Here is a 16,654-nt window from a genome sequence, read left to right on the forward strand (position 1 = left end):
TACAGACTGGTGATGCCTTCCGCATCTCCCGTCTTCCCGGGGGTTATGCTTGTTCCCGCGAGTTTCTGGCATATGGATCTCTCAGAATCGAGTCTATCGACGAACACATTCCTACATGATTCTTCACGATGCCGATTTCCAAAGCGGCTATTTTATTTGGATGGTAAGCGTTATAGCATGGATGCCTCTTTCAACTTTGTCTTGGCTTCAGTCTTTGTTAGTCCTGGTCGTGTACTGATCTTCTCTTAAATTCCTAGCTCTGATCGATGTTATTGTCGAAGACGCATTGAAACCGGGCGGCAACCAACGCATATCGAGGTATTTTAGAATGCAGTATCGCTATCTAGTCGGCTGCATCTCTCCGGATATTCTTCAAAATCTGCCGCCGGAGGACAAATTCTTTGTGGACTTATATGGTAAACCGCTTCCGCCAAAAACCCGGGAAAGAGTCTCCTTAAATCGGCAGCGGATTCGACAGGGTCTGATAAATGTTGAAGAGGCATGGAAGTCAATCCCAAAAAAGCTCTGCGGTTTGAAGAGATACACCGTAGAGCTCTGAATCATCGGAACCTAGGGTTGTAAACTTCAATACATCAGTCTCTATCAGAGATAATCTGTTATTAACCTATATTTAGCCAACTCTAGCTTCATATTGTTGATTGTTATTAATTCCTATTAGATTAAGGGAATACAGAAGAAACTATAGATGTGGGCTTCTTTCTATATAGCCTGATTGTCCCTTTCTTAGTCTTTTATTGCCTTATGAATATAGCGTCTTTTCAAGGTAAGTTAAGCATAGCCTAAAGATTTGCTGCGACTTGGATCTCTGGCCACTCACGGGGCAACCTAGATTGGGTTTGTGTGAGCCCAGGGGCATTTACTAATACGGCATGTCTATATAATTGTATCCGGCTATCATTACTATGTTGTTCACGAAAGCTGCCATCATGTCGATCATCTACTTCTTACCAATTTCGTTGGCGGCATATATCTCGCCTTTATCAATCGAGGGCCAGTCCGTACCGGACAGATGGTTCCACATGATTCTTGATGAGCCCGTGGCAAACACCAGCCTCAGTGTGAGTGAGACTCGCTCTGATCTTGAGAAGCGGACCCCCATCACGGCATGCGGAGCCCTTCAAGTGACCACCAACTGCCTTGTTATTGCCAACATTGTTCTTCCACTTGTCAAAAGTATTGCTGGCGGCATCAAGGAACTCTCCAACCAGCATGACTGCAGAGTGATGAGCGGCCCCATCGATGGAATCAGCTGGTCTTACCACTCTACGGGTGCACATTGCGATACCACCGCGCAGCTTGATACTATTTCCGGTGCTATCAAGAAGTATCCTGACAAGTCCGAACACTACAAGGTGTGCGGTACCCAATGCTTATGTCTAGACCATGGTGGCACCTGGAATGGATGGTTGAAGTTTGGTCCTGCCGAGGGTTTCAACAAAAATGCCTACTGCGGACCGGGGCTGTCATTCAGCGGTTGTATTTCTGGTGGCAACAACGACATCTAAACTAGTGAGTTTCAAGTCCAATGGGATGTGCCAAGTTGTCCGCGTATGTTTGGTGATACATGATGCTGATCTATGGTTTTCTTGTAACTGTAGCCTGTGCGGTGAACTTTGAAGAGTTGTAGTTGCAACAGAAACTCAAACCTAGTTCTCGGACACAAGTTGTACCGTTCCGAACTATATCGCATGCCAACTACAGCCCGAGATACAAATGACAACATCAAAATGAAAGGCGACAAATTGAGCTTATGAGATTTTTCAGGCATGTGAACTGTAGTACTGGCATCGTCACACCTGTGACCGCGGGAGGTCGAGGGTCGAATTTCAAGCCTGTCTCTTAAGCACAGGGTACTTAAGTCGGACGTATGCGCACCAGCCGAGTGGTTTCGGTTTACTCTTACTGTGGTTGCAAGGAACGCCGGAAATATGTTGTATCATTCATAGACTCGGAACAAATACATGGAAAGATAGTATCTCTATCTCTGAATTGAGGGGTTTTGAGTAGCCCACCCCTTCTGAAAATCAAAGTTTCAACTCTCAAGTGTTGCTGTGTCCACGCGCCTAGGTAGTCAAGCAGAAATAGCAATATACCAGGTCATTCAGGTTCTTTTAGAGACTCAATTTAATTGAGAGTCCGTTTGTGACTCGAAAAATGCATTTGATATTGGTCAATAGGTCAATAGTCTATTACCCCAGTGAGAACCGGTACGTTTCATTTGGTCTATGTCTCTACTTTGTCCATTGTTTCCATCTTATTGTTCACTTTCATCCGTTTGAATAGGATTATTTCACAAGCCCATTTGACCATAGTACATATTGACTATTCAAACTCTGTTGTTGTGGTCCTTGTTCAATGCCAGCCATATAGCCTCATATCACGGCACCACAATAGACTCGATATCCTATACTTATGCATTGATCTGAATAGCCTCGCAATTGCAGTCACACCATAGCAGCCTAGACCTCCAGGTAGGTATAAAAATACCCAAGTTTGCGCTTCATCGAATCCTTTTCCATCTCACTCTATTTTATTCCTCATACCACTTCTCTATTGCTTACCTCTCAAAACTTCTCTCGTTTCGTCGCAATTGCTATCTTGCTGGTCGAGATGGCTTTGGCTAATACCAACCTCCCGAGCTTTCGGGTGCTCTTCTCGAGCCGCGCGGACTGGCTCGCGGAACTTGCCGTTCTCGCACCTGTGGAGCCCTTCAGGTGCGAGCCATTCAACCTGACAGTCTTGGAAGGCCTCCGCTGGCTGGCACGGGGTGATGCCGTTCGTGGCGGTACAGCGCTCAGAGCGGCTGCCGCTTCTCCCCCGGCCGCTTCTCCCTCTGCCTCTTCTTGTACCCCGGCCGCGTCTTCTACTTTGGCTGCTTCTACCCCGGCTGCTTCTACCCCGGCTGCTCCTACCCCGGCCGCTTCTCCCTCGGTCGCTTCTCCCTCGGCCTCTTCTCCTTCGGCCTCTTCTCCTTCGGCCTCTTCTCCTTCGGCCTCTTCTCCTTCGGCCTCTTCTCCTTCGGCCCCTTCTCCTTGGGCCTCTTCTCCTTCGGCCCCTTCTCCCCAGGTCTCTCCTCCCCCGGCCCACGCAAGTCCGCAGAGGGCTGGATGTCGCCGTTTCAGGGCGGATGGGTGGGAGAGCCCGCCAAGGAAGAGAGTCCGTCAAAACTGGCGTATTGACGGACATGATTGGGAAGCTGACAATTACCCAATTCGGGATTGCTCACCCGCGAGTCCGGCCGACAGTAACATCTCGATCGCCGATGCGTCCCCACCTAGCCCTAGCGATATGTCAATGCAGGATGCTCCTTCTCCGGACAATGACATCCAGATGCAGGATGGCTCTTCCCCTGGGAGTCACATGTCCATTGATGATGTCCCATCCCCTGCTGCTTCCTTGCTGCAAAGCTCCCCTGCTGCTTCCTCGCTGCAAAGCGAGATTTCAATGACCGACTGCGCGGCCCATCAAATCGACAGTCAGGATGTGGAGATGTCACGTACGCCAACCCCTCCGCAACAAGAGAAGCCCGTCGTCGCCAGTGTTCTTCCGAGACGTCCTTCTCCCGTCGTTGCTGGCCCGTCTACCACCAAGGAGGTCGTACCATCTGTGGTGGCGGCCCCTGGCCAGGGCGTTGCCGGCTACCAGGACATGGCAGCCCCAGTTGAAAGCACGGACGCCAAGAACAAGGGCAACGGCAAGGGCAAGGAGAGGGACCCTGGGGACGACACGATGGCGGATGGACCATCGACCAACGCCAATAAGGACGGGCAGGCAAGCACTTCGGCCTCCCAGGAAATGTCTACCAGCAGCGAGCAACAGGCTGCGTGGTATGGGCAGCTTGAGGGTGCAATCTCTCAAGCTGCCAACCATTTCCTGATGGAGGCCCACGACGATGGCCATCTCACAGATCACTCTCTCAAGAGGATCAGAGAGGATCGTCGTGCCAGAAGGTTGCCTGCCCTGACCGACTTCCGCTACGACCAGCTTGGCCAGTACCAGTTGGTGTTCGACAATTTCAGCAAGCTGTACGGAAGCTTCGGCCGTACCACTGTTGGTTCGGGTTTCGTCCTGGCTGCCTGGCGCAAGCTAGGCACAGAGATTTGTGCCAGGAACTTCGCCAATTCCGATAGAGTGGTAAAGCAGCATGTTGACGATGCTGTGAAGATTCTTGCCTTGCTGAGAGCAGAGAAGTCGGCGATCAGGTCGATCTCCGAGCTCCGCGACAGCGTTCGAGAAGTCCTGGAGAAAGGCGGTGGTTCGTAACCGATTCTCTCACTCTCTCGTGTTGCTCTCGTTCTGTCTCTCTTGTTTCTTTCTGTTTTGTTTTTTAGTTTCTCAGAATCTGATTCACTCCTGAAGATTCCTTCGTTTTCACTGAAGCCACATGTAGACCTTAGATCCTCTCCTGGTTTAGGGTATAGACAATATTGTATGCATGGCTTGAGATTTCGACTCTTCTGATGGCGAAAAACTTCCTAGATCAGATCTCCGAACGTACTCTCCACGGGAGAAGCAGAAGGTCGTGACAAAGCAGGGCTGCAGGACGTTAGTCAGGTCGGGACCTCATGTGATATTGCTCGCTGATTTATATGTAGACTCCTAAGATAAACTGGTCAGTATGATGCGAGGTGGTACCTAAGTGCTCTTATTCGCTTGAGTTGCTGGTATTTTGTTCAATGATTAAGTGACCGAGAACATATTCTGTAGTTACTAGATTGATGCTACATTTTGCTAGTTATAGAATCAAGCAATACTCGTCGTAATGCGAAGGGCCAGACCTACCTACCAAAGTCTGTATAAAACCATGGAAGGTTTCATAGACGTTAATAATATTGGCATTGATATTCTTGCGGATCAGTTAAAGCAACATTTACTTTCTTGGCCATCCAATGCAACCTAGCTAGCCAAATATTGTAGATTGGTCAGTTGGCGTGGCGTCTTCAGTGGTACTCGTCCCAGAACGTCTTCGGTTGAAATGGGGTTTGGTGGTCATATTGCAAATCGTCTTCGCCGCCTGTTCCCTTGCCAGATTTGCTGTCTCTGGAGGTTATTTCGTCGTCGTCTTCTGGCTTTGGCTCGGCTTCTTTTTGCTGGAATTGGGATCGCGTCGTAATTAGTTAGCGGTCGCGCCAAGATCTGTCCGTATTGTCTTTATAATTAGGTTCAATCAAGACTCCAGTACATACGACCATAGGGTGTGGAAAACAGGGCTTCCCGTCCGCTCAGCCGTACTTAAGCCACACGCCGGTGAGTTAGTAGTTGGGTGGGTGACCACCAGCGAATCCTCACTGTTGTATGTTTTTATTTTTGCGTTCTACACAGTATCTCTCAATCGTTCGATCGACACTCTCTATGTTCGCCATTGAACCTCGTCTCAGTCATACTTCAGTTAGTGTAGACCTCAATAGACAGCAGCAGGGAAGCAACTATTATAATAGTTGAGGTGGGCCAATCATAACGCAGTACAAGCGAAATAGAACCAAACTTCACAAAACGGTATATGTTGGCTATGTCTACTCTGAATATTAGGTGACTTCTCCCAGCATGTAAAATCTTGATCTAATTATAGACAAGACTTTGCTCTGTCTTACTTCTAGAAGTACACGCCTAGATGAATTATCTTGGACACAGTAGATACGGCATCAGATGTAAACAGCCCGAAGACTCAGAGAATATTAGATCAGGCAATCCGCTATCAGACCAGTGCCTGGACCTTCAAGAATCTCTGGCCGTCCGCAACACGAAGCATTGTCCCATTATGAATGTACAATCTCTCGCAGGCTGGCTCATTACAAGCTTTTGCAGCCTCGGGAAATGCCAATGCACTCGGGGTTTTTCGAATGGGACAGTCAGGACGGTGAACCTGAAAACTGCACCACCCACATCCACCTATACCCATACTGCCACCAGCAGTAACCCTCACCTCTCCTTCTACCGGAAATTCATCACGAACGGATTAGCTACAAGCCAAACCACGATGCCTCCAATCGACTACTCAAAATGGGACAATATCGACACGGACTCAGACTCGGAGCCTGAGACAACCTCGGTTCCGCGTCCTCAACCGTCCAGACCAGCCGCATCTCTGCCGTCCAGACCAGCTGCACCCCAGCCGTCCACCCCAGCTGCACCCCAGCCGTCCACCTCCACCGCCCCTCAAGCGTCCACCCCAGCCGCACCCGCCAACCAAACGCCCTCCAAAAAGGACCTTATCAAGGCAGTGATGGTTCGATACAAGGGCGACCCCGGGCCCGTCTGGTCGCAAATTACCATCCCCTCAGACCACCCCGTCTTCAGAAACCGCGTCCCTCCCGTGCCAGCCCTTCTCGAGTTCCCTATCATCATCCACCGGGTCGGGACTTTTGACACTGGGGCATTTGGTTGCCTCGATAATCAGCCCATCACATACCTAAACATCGAACCGCACAACGGTTTTGCGCCCCCGGAGTGGCAACGAGGGGTTGGGAGTTGCATTGTAGCCAACAAGAATAAGAAGGATTTCACGAGAGAGCAGTTTGAGGCGATCTTCATGTACTGTGATCGGATCCTTGATTACTTTGGCGAATCTATACCACCACCTCCCCACTTCTTCACCAGAAAGGAGTTCGAGCGGTGGTACGAACAGTATGATCACAATTGCAGGCTGAATGATCGGAATGACTGGACTCCGGGTCCGTCGTTGTATGACGTGTGAACCAGATCTCTTATGCCATTTTGCGGCCGATGTTCGTCGGGAGCTTCAGCCAGTGGCGCTAAAATGGAAATCTGCGATCGCAGTCTGGGGAGCAGTTCAATGGTGACACGGTTATCATAGATATTTTGCGACACTTGGATCGTCAGGCGATGAATCTTTCCATATCAAATTCTTGCTCAATGCAACTCGATATCAAAGTAATCTCACTATTTAGTAGATCTTAAGAGTTTTATCCTTATTACCTTCAAGGGTATTCCGGGAAGGAAGCTAGAGGATGTGTGAACACAACTGAGCTGGTTCTTCACTGTAAAGTCCTTTCAGCTGCGCTCGATTCAGCGTCTCAACCGGGCAGTTACCTCACCCATGGGAGGATGATGAGCAACCGGTGATAGTCGGTCATCTAAGATCTACCGGGCCTATTGAAGAGATATATCACTCGACTCACTGTTGGGCAACGATGTCACTGGTTGAAGATGATACTAGTATATTCCGTCTCATAAGTCACAACCGCCAATCTATATGTAGTAATCTATTAATCTACTCTATCGATGCAGGCATTTCATATCGCCTCAAAACAAGGATGCATGGAAATGCAAGTGTGAAAGCAAAAGACAAAGAGAAGAAAAGAAAAGAAAAGCGTAATGTCGTTGTCGCGTTCAAGGCCTCACATCGAGCCCGAATCTCCTTTCCGACCATCGTTGCATATCAATACCCCATCTCGTGATGGCGAGCACAAGGAACCCACTTATTAAAATGAGAAAAACACCTAAACAGACTGTCAGACAAGTCGCAGCACCGAGCCGACCTCAAAAACAAAACTCACAGATCGTAAACGTCCATCCAACCCCGATGGCATCAATCACCGGCTCAACAACCGCCATTGCTATAGCAGCAAAAATGTATTGCACAACGTATTTCCCGCTGATAACTTCCGAACGAACATGTGGCATCACCTCTATAGAATTGAAGAGGCGATTAGTTGCGAACTAGTGCCAGTGTTTGGGATAGACCGAACTCACCAGCAGTGTATGTGTTCAACCCATTGAAAGCACCTAAAAGACCCACGCCGGCAAAGAATGCGGCGATGATCGGTACGACCATACCACCCACTTCTTCTTCCAGTGTCCAGCAGTAGATGAGCGTTGCAGCCGGGAGCACTGCGAGTAGCATGGCAAGACCACTGTTCAGTCGGTCTTGGGGTAGACGCACACCGTTACGTTTTATGATCCATTTCTTCACGGCGCGGTCGGAGAGCTTGCCGCCGACGACGCTGCCTATCAAGAAGCCGATTCCTGGGGACAGGTAGAATAGACCGCTGACGAGCGGGGAGGTCAGATTGAATCGTGGGTTGAAGATTGAGCCGGCGGATGTCAGGAGGGCATATTGGAATGTGGAGAGGAGGCCGCATGATAGACACTGGTCGAGGGTCAGTTATCAATGGTAGATAGAAGTTATAGCCAGAGGGTAATAGTATAACATACCGCGAGGAAAACATTGAGATACAAGAATTGGCGGAAAATACGTAAAGGATTGAACATGCCCAGTATACGAAGCATGCAGGGTCCATTGAAGTCCATGCCCTGGTTACCTTTTTGAAGACTCGGCACGAAAAGCCAGGATAAGACGAGTCCGAGTAGAGTCATTGCCAATTGTAGCCAGTAGATGATTCGCCATTGAGCGAATGTGACGATAATGCCGCCGATACAGGGTCCTAACTCAATCAGTTTTCCCATCCACTTCCAACGACTGCGTTAATCAAAATGCTTGGAACATACCAATCGCAGGTCCACTAACAGACCCAACCATAAAGAATCCAACTGCAGTTCCACGCACAGTCTATACAGACTCGAGCATCAGCAAAACTGCAACCAACAACCCCAAGTAGAACAGGGAACCGAACATACCGGCTCAAATATATCCGCGATAATAGTCTGCCCGGCAACCATAAAGAAAGTCCCCGTAAAACCTCCCAAAATGCGCATCGCGATGAACATATTGAGATTCACCGCCGCGGCCGTACCGGCCGAGCAAGCACTAAGCACGAGGATCGCTGCATTGTACGCATTTCGACGGCCGAACAGGTTGGCAATGGGGCCCCATATGAAAGACGAGAAGCCCATGGCAATCAGCACGCCGGCATTGGTGACATTGAGGATCTCGGGGGTGGTGGAGAACTCGGCTGCGATCTCCGGTGTTGCGGGGAGTAGTGAAGTGCTGGAGAAAGTGACGGCTAGAGTCATCCAGCTGACGACGAAGAGGATGAGACATTTGCGCCATGTTGGGATGCCGTAGGCGTTTGAGGGCTGCGGCTTTAGGGCTAGTTCGTCTTCTTCTGAGGAGTGGTAGGGACTCGGAGGTTCGGCTTGGGGCTGTGTAGTTGGTTTTTGGGACTCGAGATCTGGTTCGTTTGCCATTTTAGGGGGATTAGGTGGTGTGGAGATGGGAAATGAGGCTGATTGCGGTTTTTAGCATGTCTAGAATAAACTTAATCCATGTTATATAGTGACAGGATTGACAGGATTGAGTGTCCATTTTGTATGAAGGTCTCTCGGTATTTTGGAGCTGTCGCCGAAGTTGTTTTCTGCGTGGATCGGTCTGGGAGACCGATCGGCGTAGGTGCCCGACCGTTGAGAACGATTGTTTCAACGCCCAGTGATAACAGTGATCATATCGAAAGATAAATCGAGAAGAAGCTGCACTTCTGCTAATTACTAGCTTCGGTCTGGCCTTGGTGTCTAGATTATCAGGCCGTAGTGTCCTTGTACTCCACTCCGATATCCGATTTGACTTGGCAGACATCGATTTTAGCTGCTTAGTCTCACGACGATCCACTCGTCTTATGGGAAAATCACAATGAGCGCGATGTTAGAACGATATACAATGTGCGTACAATGTACAACAGCACTTTCATCGAACTCCGTGCTCCGAGTGCTCCTGGATAAAACGCGAATTATGATCGACATGAACCCCACCGACGACCAATTTGACACGTCCACGCGCTCTCCGCGTAAGAGGCGCTCTCGGCAAAAGAGCTTGTACAGGCTTGGCGACCTTACAGCTTCAATGTTCGGATTCAGCCTACCAAGATACATTGTATCCCCTGACTTCAACGCCAGGCACGAAAAACCCACCTCGGAGCAACGAGGAAAATACGGACTGGCTGACAAAACATTGACAACGCCCAATGACCAGCTATGGATGACAAAGCCAGACCACAGGATATTAAGGAGTCTCCTTCACTCTCGCCCGAGGAGGAGAACCACATATCCCATGTTGTACTGATCCCTCAACCAAGTACTCACCCCCGGGACCCCCTGGTACGCCGAAATGACCCTTGCGACCCTTGCGACCCCCGTATTCTGCACCCGTGTTAACCCCAACCCTCTAGAATTGGCCTCTCAGTCGCAAGCATGTAATACTGGCGGTATTATGCCTAGCATCCTTTTCCGGCGCCATCGCGCCTTTATCAGGACAGCTCAACCTAGCCGACCAGGAGAAATTATACCATAAGACAAAATTGGAGGAGTCCTACGCGGTATGTCTATACAAGTAACGACTAACATGCCCAACCTCCCTCCAACTACACATTTCAACCAAACGAAATCCAAGCATAACCCCAATGATCAATCTAACGATCTTCCAGAACTCCGCCGCGTTAGCAGGCATGGCCGCCGGCCCATTCTTCTTCGCCCCGATATCCCACATCCTCGGCCGCAGCTCCGTAATCTTCTGGTGTGTGCTCTGCACACTAGTATGTCAAATCTGGGGCGCCGTAATGACACGTCCGGACGACTATATCCCGTACGTGATCTCGCGGCTATTCGCCGGCTTTTTCGGCGCCGTGCCGACGGTGCTAGGCCCGCGCATCGTGACGGATTTGTTCTTCTTGCATCAGCGTGGTCGCGCGTTTACGGCGCTTCACATGGCGTTTATGTTCGGGACGATTGCCGGTCCGACATTTTCGGGATTCGTGTCGGCACGTTCTTTCTTTCCGGTCGAGTTCTGGTGGACGGTGGGTTTGCTGGGGGTTACGCTTGTGTGTTGCTTTTGGTTTCTTGAGGAAACGGGGTTCGATCGTGAATGCCTTGAACGGAATCCGTCTATGCCGGATGGGTTTTTGGCGAATCGATTTGCTACTTTCTTCTTCGGCACTGCGGTCGTTTTGCCGACGAGTTGGAAGGAAACGGTATGCTTGGCTGAATCCGCGTTTGTATTGTGGCCATTCTGATGTATTGTTCATAGGCTAAAGTCGGACTCGCACCCTTTCTCATCGGCCTTTGTCCGGTGACTATCATCATGGGTATCTTCACGCTGATCTCCTTCGGGTTCTATGTCGGCGTCAACGCGCTCACACCAGTGTGGCTCCAGAAACCCGTTTCAGAAGGCGGATACGGGTTCTCGCTGGAACAGAACGCGGCGTTCACCTTCTGTCACTGGATCGGTATTATCCTCGTGCATTTCTACGGCCACTATCTCAATGACCGGCTGCCGCTTGCACTGGCACGGCGATTCAACGGCGGTGTCTGGAAACCAGAGTATCGACTGCATGTCCTTTGGCTTCCCAGTCTTGTGATCAACCCCATCGGCTTGGGGATTTTCGGAGCTGCTTTACAGTATCATCTGCACTATATGGTTTTGGCACTGGGGGTTTTCCTCGTGACTATTGGGTCGCTGGCTAGTGTTCCGGTCACGGTGAATTATGTCGTGGAGTGTTTTACGCGGTACCCGGCTGAGACGGGGATTGTCGTTGGTGCTTATCGGATTGTCTATGGACTGACTATTAGCTTTTATATCAATCCTTGGGTCGAGGCCGTTGAGGTTGGGTGGGTGTATGGTATGATGGCTTTCTTTGCGGTTTTCTCGTTCTTTTTTGTCATGTTGCTTATGTGGAAGGGGAACGCTATTCGCAATATTCAATTTGCGAGTCTTGGGTCTAGTGAGGAGGGCGAAAGGTTGATGGATTGATGGTATCTGGTGTTTTCACTCAGTTCAGGCATGTTTCATTGCCTATACCCTCGTGATGCTTGATTTGTATGTTGGCTCGGGGTATACTTCCTACGACTCATCTACGGGGCTGTGCTGCACTGTCTTGGTATCCCGGTCAAAGGCTGATATGCAAAAATCGTGACAAAATGGAATTACTCAGTATGAGCTGAGATTGCGACAACCCACTTGCCTACTGTACACAGTATCTTCGCTTTCCTTTATCAAACTCTACCTCTGATCACCATGGCAAGTGGCCCCCGAGTACGCAGTCCATCAGAGCCTCGGAGCCACAAACGATCTCCCGCTCCACCTTTAGGGCTGGGAAAGTTCCCCCCGATGTTCTCTTCTAACGTCGTCTGATATTGGAAAATGTAGTACGAAGTATGTTCCATTCGGAATATTTCAATTAATCACAATTCACAACGTACATTGTAAATTAAACTCATAAAACTCAATTCACACATGCAAAATTCTCGGTACTCCTTATGTCCAACACTCGAAAAACATTAACGGCGAGGTATGGGACACCTGCGTTTCTTATAATATATCACTTAGAAAGCCTGATCCCCTTGGGGCGAAATCCATTTGTACATGTAGGTAATTTCGTCTATCATCTATCTATAAAAACATCGCTCGCAGACGCAGGTAGAAACTTTTACCGCAAAATCAAACGCTTTAATCCAGGTACTTGGGAAGTGTCTTCAAGACGCCATCCCGCGTAATGTCCTCCATGGCCTTAGCGGTCTCATCGAGGAATCGCTTATCACCGCGCAAATCGTCACCGAAAAGGTTCTTCATCTGGAGCAGTTCAAGGGGGTTGGTGCCGCCAGCGTGAGCGCGAGTCTGAAGCTCTTCAACCAACGGGTCGTTGACTTCGAACTTGTTACCGCTGTCGTCGACACCCTTGACGTAACAGAACCAAGCGGCTGCGACAAAGCACAGACGGCGGAACGGGCCAGTCACCCAGATTGCCTCAGCAATCGAGGGCATGATGAATTGAGGGATCTTGCCAGAAGCGTTGAGACAGATGCGAGGCAGCTGGTCCATGATTGTGGGGTTGGAGAAACGGCCCATGAGCGTCTCGCAGTAATCGTCGATGTTGACGCCCGGAATATCAGGCAACAAGGGCTTAACTTCGTCCTGCATCATTTGCCACACCAACTTGCGGAACAGCGGGTTCTCCATCACCTCGTGAACGTATTTGAAGCCGGCCATCTGACCGGGGTAGCCGATGGCGGAGTGACTGCCATTGAGCAGACGGAGCTTGTGCTTCTCAAACTGCTCGACATCGTGCACGTTCTTGACAACCTGGACACCAACCTTCTCAAATGGTGGGCGACCGTCGGAAAACTGGTCTTCGATGACCCATTGCATAAAGGGCTCTGTGACGACTGGCCATGCATCCTCGATGCTGAAGTCCTTAGCCAGCGCCGTTTTGTCGGCGGCTGATGTCTGAGGGGTAATACGGTCGACCATGGCGTTGGGGAAAGCGCCCTGCTCGTAAATCCACTTGGCAACCTCGGGATCGCGCAGGAGAGCGAAGGAGTGAAGCATGTGACGTGTGATGGAACCGTTCTTCTGCATATTATCGCACGACATGACGGTGAAGGGCTTGAGGCCTGCCTTGTGACGGCGGGCAAGGGCGGCGTAGAGGAAGCCGAATGTGGTGCGGGGGGTCTTCTCGTTGGCGGGGTCGATATCGAACTGAATATCGGGGTGTTCACTAATCAACTCGTGTGTGTTTTCGTTGTAATAGTAGCCGCTCTCGGTGATGGTGAGGGAGACAATATGGGTATCAGGGTGTGCCATCTTGGCGATGACGGCTTCGCGGTCATCGGGTGCGAAGAGGTAGGAGTTAATGCAGCCAACAATGTGAGCAAAGCTGCCCTTTGCCGAACGCTCAATCACAGTGTAAAGGTGGTCTTGTTCTCTCAACACGTCGCGCATGGTAGCGTCGAAGGGTTGCAAGCCGACACCGCAGATGGCGTAGTCAGTCACACCGTGCTTCTGCATCAATTGATCGACGTAAACTGCCAGGTGAGCTCGGTGGAAGCCACCGACACCGACGTGCACGATTCCCTCCTTGACAGCGCCATCGCGCTTGTAAGTAGGGACCTGGACATTTCCATCGCCCGCGGTGGCAATTTGGGGTAGGTTCTTGCTGTTTAGCTTGAGGGGTGCCATTGCGAATAAAGGGGTATCGAATGAATGACAGAAAGAGATGAGAGAAGAAAGATGTACAACGAAAAAATCATCAGAGCAGGGGACACCGCTGGTTTTGACCGCTGATCCGGAAAATCGATTAGGGAGGGTATATTACATCATGTGGGCTTGAAACGCCACCTTCTGATTTTCACCCCACTGCAAACACTCAGAACATTCTTTGTCTCCCGATTAGCCCCTCGTGGAAGTTGTGGGGAATCATTTTCTGATTGAATTTGTTCCCGGGAAGCTTTTAGTAGATGTTTGGTCGGGTTTAATTTTAGCACAACCCTTGCGTCCGCGTCCGCTTCCGAGCCGAGAACTTTTATTCTTATCTTTTTCGCCGATATTACAGCCGCATTCGTTTCTCAGCTTTTGAGGTTGCCATATGGTCAAAACAAGGGGGATAATTCATTGTGAAATAGGAAGACAGAGCTCCGAACTGCAATATTGCCCCGGGTTCCCACTGAAATCATAGAAAGCGGGCTTGGAAAGGAAGGCCCCACCCGAAGGAATCCGGTCTGAAGTTGCCTCCTTTCGAGTTTCCAAGGTTGAGTATGGTCTTTACTGCGTATAATGACTGCAGGTGGATAATAATTCCTGACCAGCACAAATGAACATGAATTGGTAAGATGGCCGAGTTGGTCTAAGGCGCCAGGTTAAGGTACACCTTGACTCCAAACTAGCAATAGTTTCCTGGTCTCGCAAGAGGCGTGGGTTCGAATCCCACTCTTATCAATATTCTTTGTCTTTTTGGTCCATATCTTGGATATCGCCATATTTGCTTTTTTTGGTTTCTTTTGTGGAAGGGGAAAAAAAAAACAAACAAACAACTCACAAATACATTTACTCTAGCCTTTACCCCGGAAAGACCTAGTTGTTGTGGTTGATTTCCGCATCTATCCATGTGGAATGCTCAAACCAATCCGGGGTAATGTACACAGTAGGAACAGCCGGAAACGCTCGGAGAGATAAGAGCATGCCGCAGGAATTCACATCGAAGCAATAAAACTAGGAGACAGGGATGATGCGTCTGCAAGAACGGTATCTTGCATATTGTGGCGCAGAATCCGGGTTCCCCGAGCTCTTCATGCACAAACTATCCCTTTTAACGCACGCCACACGGCGATAAGGCGCACCCCTGAGAGAGAACTAGTAGTACATAAGTTTCTGAGATGGCGCGAGACAAATTGCGGGAAAATCTTGACGGTCATCTGACAGACTTTTTTTGTTGGGCCGGTTAAGGCGCAAATTAGGAGTCTGGGCTGAGTCCAGACCTGGCCCAAGATAGTTTAAGCTTTTGAAGATATACGTACACACATGGAGTAGACCTGACCCGGAAATGTTGACGGACATAGTCACGAGGTCGATCTAGTTTTCTCTTCTTGCAGGGGCGGATAGGTAGTCAGGGACACTCAGGGTTCAGGGCAGTTTTTTCAGGCAACGCTTCCCCTTAACAACGTTCTTGAAGCCATTGTAACTAGTTGCTTCCCTACTGCTGTCTATTGAGGTCTACACAGACTACACTAGCTGAAGTATGACCGAGACGAGAACTCGGGTTAAATGTCGAACATAGAGAGTGGCGATCGAACAATAGAGAGATAGAACGCAAAAAAATAAAAACATACAACAGTGAGGATTCGCTGGTGGTCACCCACCCAACTACTAACTCACCGGCGTGTGGCTTAAGTACGGCTGAGCGGACGGGAAGCCCTGTTTTCCACACCCTATGGTCGTATGTACCAGGACTACGTTCCAATACTATTATATAGACGTGTGGTAGTGGTAAATGCCGGTGCACTGACCCTGGGCTCGACCTGGACAGAGTAAATACCGATCTAAGGAATACATGTGGTTTCAGTGAAAACGAAGGAATCTTCAAACAGTGAATCAGATTCTGAGAAACTAAAAAACAAAACAGAAAGAAACAAAACAGAAAGAAACAAGAGAGACAGAACGAGAGCAACACGAGAGAGTGAGAGAATCGGTTACGAACCACCGCCTTTCTCCAGGACTTCTCGAACGCTGTCGCGGAGCTCGGAGATCGACCTGATCGCCGACTTCTCTGCTCTCAGCAAGGCAAGAATCTTCACAGCATCGTCAACATGCTGCTTTACCACTCTATCGGAATTGGCGAAGTTCCTGGCACAAATCTCTGTGCCTAGCTTGCGCCAGGCAGCCAGGACGAAACTCGAACCAACAGTGGTACGGCCGAAGCTTCCGTACAGCTTGCTGAAATTGTCGAACACCAACTGGTACTGGCCAAGCTGGTCGTAGCGGAAGTCGGTCAGGGCAGGCAACCTTCTGGCACGACGATCCTCTCTGATCCTCTTGAGAGAGTGATCTGTGAGATGGCCATCGTCGTGGGCCTCCATCAGGAAATGGTTGGCAGCTTGAGAGATTGCACCCTCAAGCTGCCCATACCACGCAGCCTGTTGCTCGCTGCTGGTAGACATTTCCTGGGAGGCCGAAGTGCTTGCCTGCCCGTCCTTAATGGCGTTGGTTGATGCTCCATCCGCCATCGTGTCGTCCCCAGGGTCCCTCTCCTTGCCCTTGCCGTTGCCCTTGTTCTTGGCGTCCGTGCTTTCAACTGGGGCTGCCATGTCCTGGTAGCCGGCAACGCCCTGGCCAGGGGCCGCCACCACAGATGGTACGATCTCCTTGGTGGTAGACGGGCCAGCAACAACGGGAGAAGGACGTCTCGGAAGAACACTGGCGGCGACGGGCTTCTCTTGTTGCGGAGGGGTTGGC

At 50.0% G+C, this 16,654-nt stretch overlaps 6 protein-coding genes across 6 annotated transcripts, besides 3 other annotated features; 4 read left to right on the forward strand and 2 right to left on the reverse strand.

The window, feature by feature from the left end:
* Positions 1-923: 923 nt before the first annotated feature.
* N7515_003854 (uncharacterized protein) lies at positions 924-1,526 on the forward strand (the record flags this gene model as incomplete). Its single annotated transcript, XM_056664598.1, has 1 exon — positions 924-1,526. One exon carries the CDS (start codon positions 924-926, stop codon positions 1,524-1,526), a length of 603 nt encoding a protein of 200 aa, XP_056523655.1.
* A 1,105-nt stretch (positions 1,527-2,631) lies between these two features.
* On the forward strand, positions 2,632-4,284 carry N7515_003855 (uncharacterized protein; the record flags this gene model as incomplete). The annotated part of the gene is made up of 3 exons (XM_056664599.1): positions 2,632-2,735; positions 2,813-3,177; positions 3,218-4,284. 3 exons carry the CDS (start codon positions 2,632-2,634, stop codon positions 4,282-4,284), a joined length of 1,536 nt encoding a protein of 511 aa, XP_056523656.1.
* A 1,714-nt stretch (positions 4,285-5,998) lies between these two features.
* N7515_003856 (uncharacterized protein) lies at positions 5,999-6,715 on the forward strand (the record flags this gene model as incomplete). Its single annotated transcript, XM_056664600.1, has 1 exon — positions 5,999-6,715. One exon carries the CDS (start codon positions 5,999-6,001, stop codon positions 6,713-6,715), a length of 717 nt encoding a protein of 238 aa, XP_056523657.1.
* A 975-nt stretch (positions 6,716-7,690) lies between these two features.
* Positions 7,691-9,129, reverse strand: N7515_003857 (putative MFS transporter; the record flags this gene model as incomplete). The annotated part of the gene is made up of 2 exons (XM_056664601.1): positions 7,691-8,131; positions 8,620-9,129. 2 exons carry the CDS (start codon positions 9,127-9,129, stop codon positions 7,691-7,693), a joined length of 951 nt encoding a protein of 316 aa, XP_056523658.1.
* Positions 9,130-9,909: 780 nt separating this feature from the next.
* Positions 9,910-11,680, forward strand: N7515_003858 (Major facilitator superfamily domain general substrate transporter; the record flags this gene model as incomplete). The annotated part of the gene is made up of 4 exons (XM_056664602.1): positions 9,910-10,032; positions 10,104-10,250; positions 10,359-10,901; positions 10,958-11,680. The coding sequence occupies 4 exons, from the start codon at positions 9,910-9,912 to the stop codon at positions 11,678-11,680; spliced, it is 1,536 nt and encodes a 511-aa protein (XP_056523659.1).
* A 696-nt stretch (positions 11,681-12,376) lies between these two features.
* N7515_003859 (mannitol dehydrogenase family protein) lies at positions 12,377-13,885 on the reverse strand (the record flags this gene model as incomplete). Its single annotated transcript, XM_056664603.1, has 1 exon — positions 12,377-13,885. One exon carries the CDS (start codon positions 13,883-13,885, stop codon positions 12,377-12,379), a length of 1,509 nt encoding a protein of 502 aa, XP_056523660.1.
* Positions 13,886-15,325: 1,440 nt separating this feature from the next.
* Positions 15,326-15,398: a sequence feature (Protein overlapping with rRNA (N7515_003860, KAJ5139012.1) was converted to a misc_feature.).
* Positions 15,399-15,531: 133 nt separating this feature from the next.
* Positions 15,532-15,720: a sequence feature (Protein overlapping with rRNA (N7515_003860, KAJ5139012.1) was converted to a misc_feature.).
* A 175-nt stretch (positions 15,721-15,895) lies between these two features.
* Positions 15,896-16,654: part of a sequence feature (Protein overlapping with rRNA (N7515_003860, KAJ5139012.1) was converted to a misc_feature.) that runs on past the window's edge.

The sequence above is a fragment of the Penicillium bovifimosum genome (assembly GCF_028826915.1).
Source record: "Penicillium bovifimosum strain IBT 22155 chromosome Unknown utg000003l_segment0_segment0, whole genome shotgun sequence".
Classification (NCBI taxonomy): domain Eukaryota; kingdom Fungi; phylum Ascomycota; class Eurotiomycetes; order Eurotiales; family Aspergillaceae; genus Penicillium; species Penicillium bovifimosum.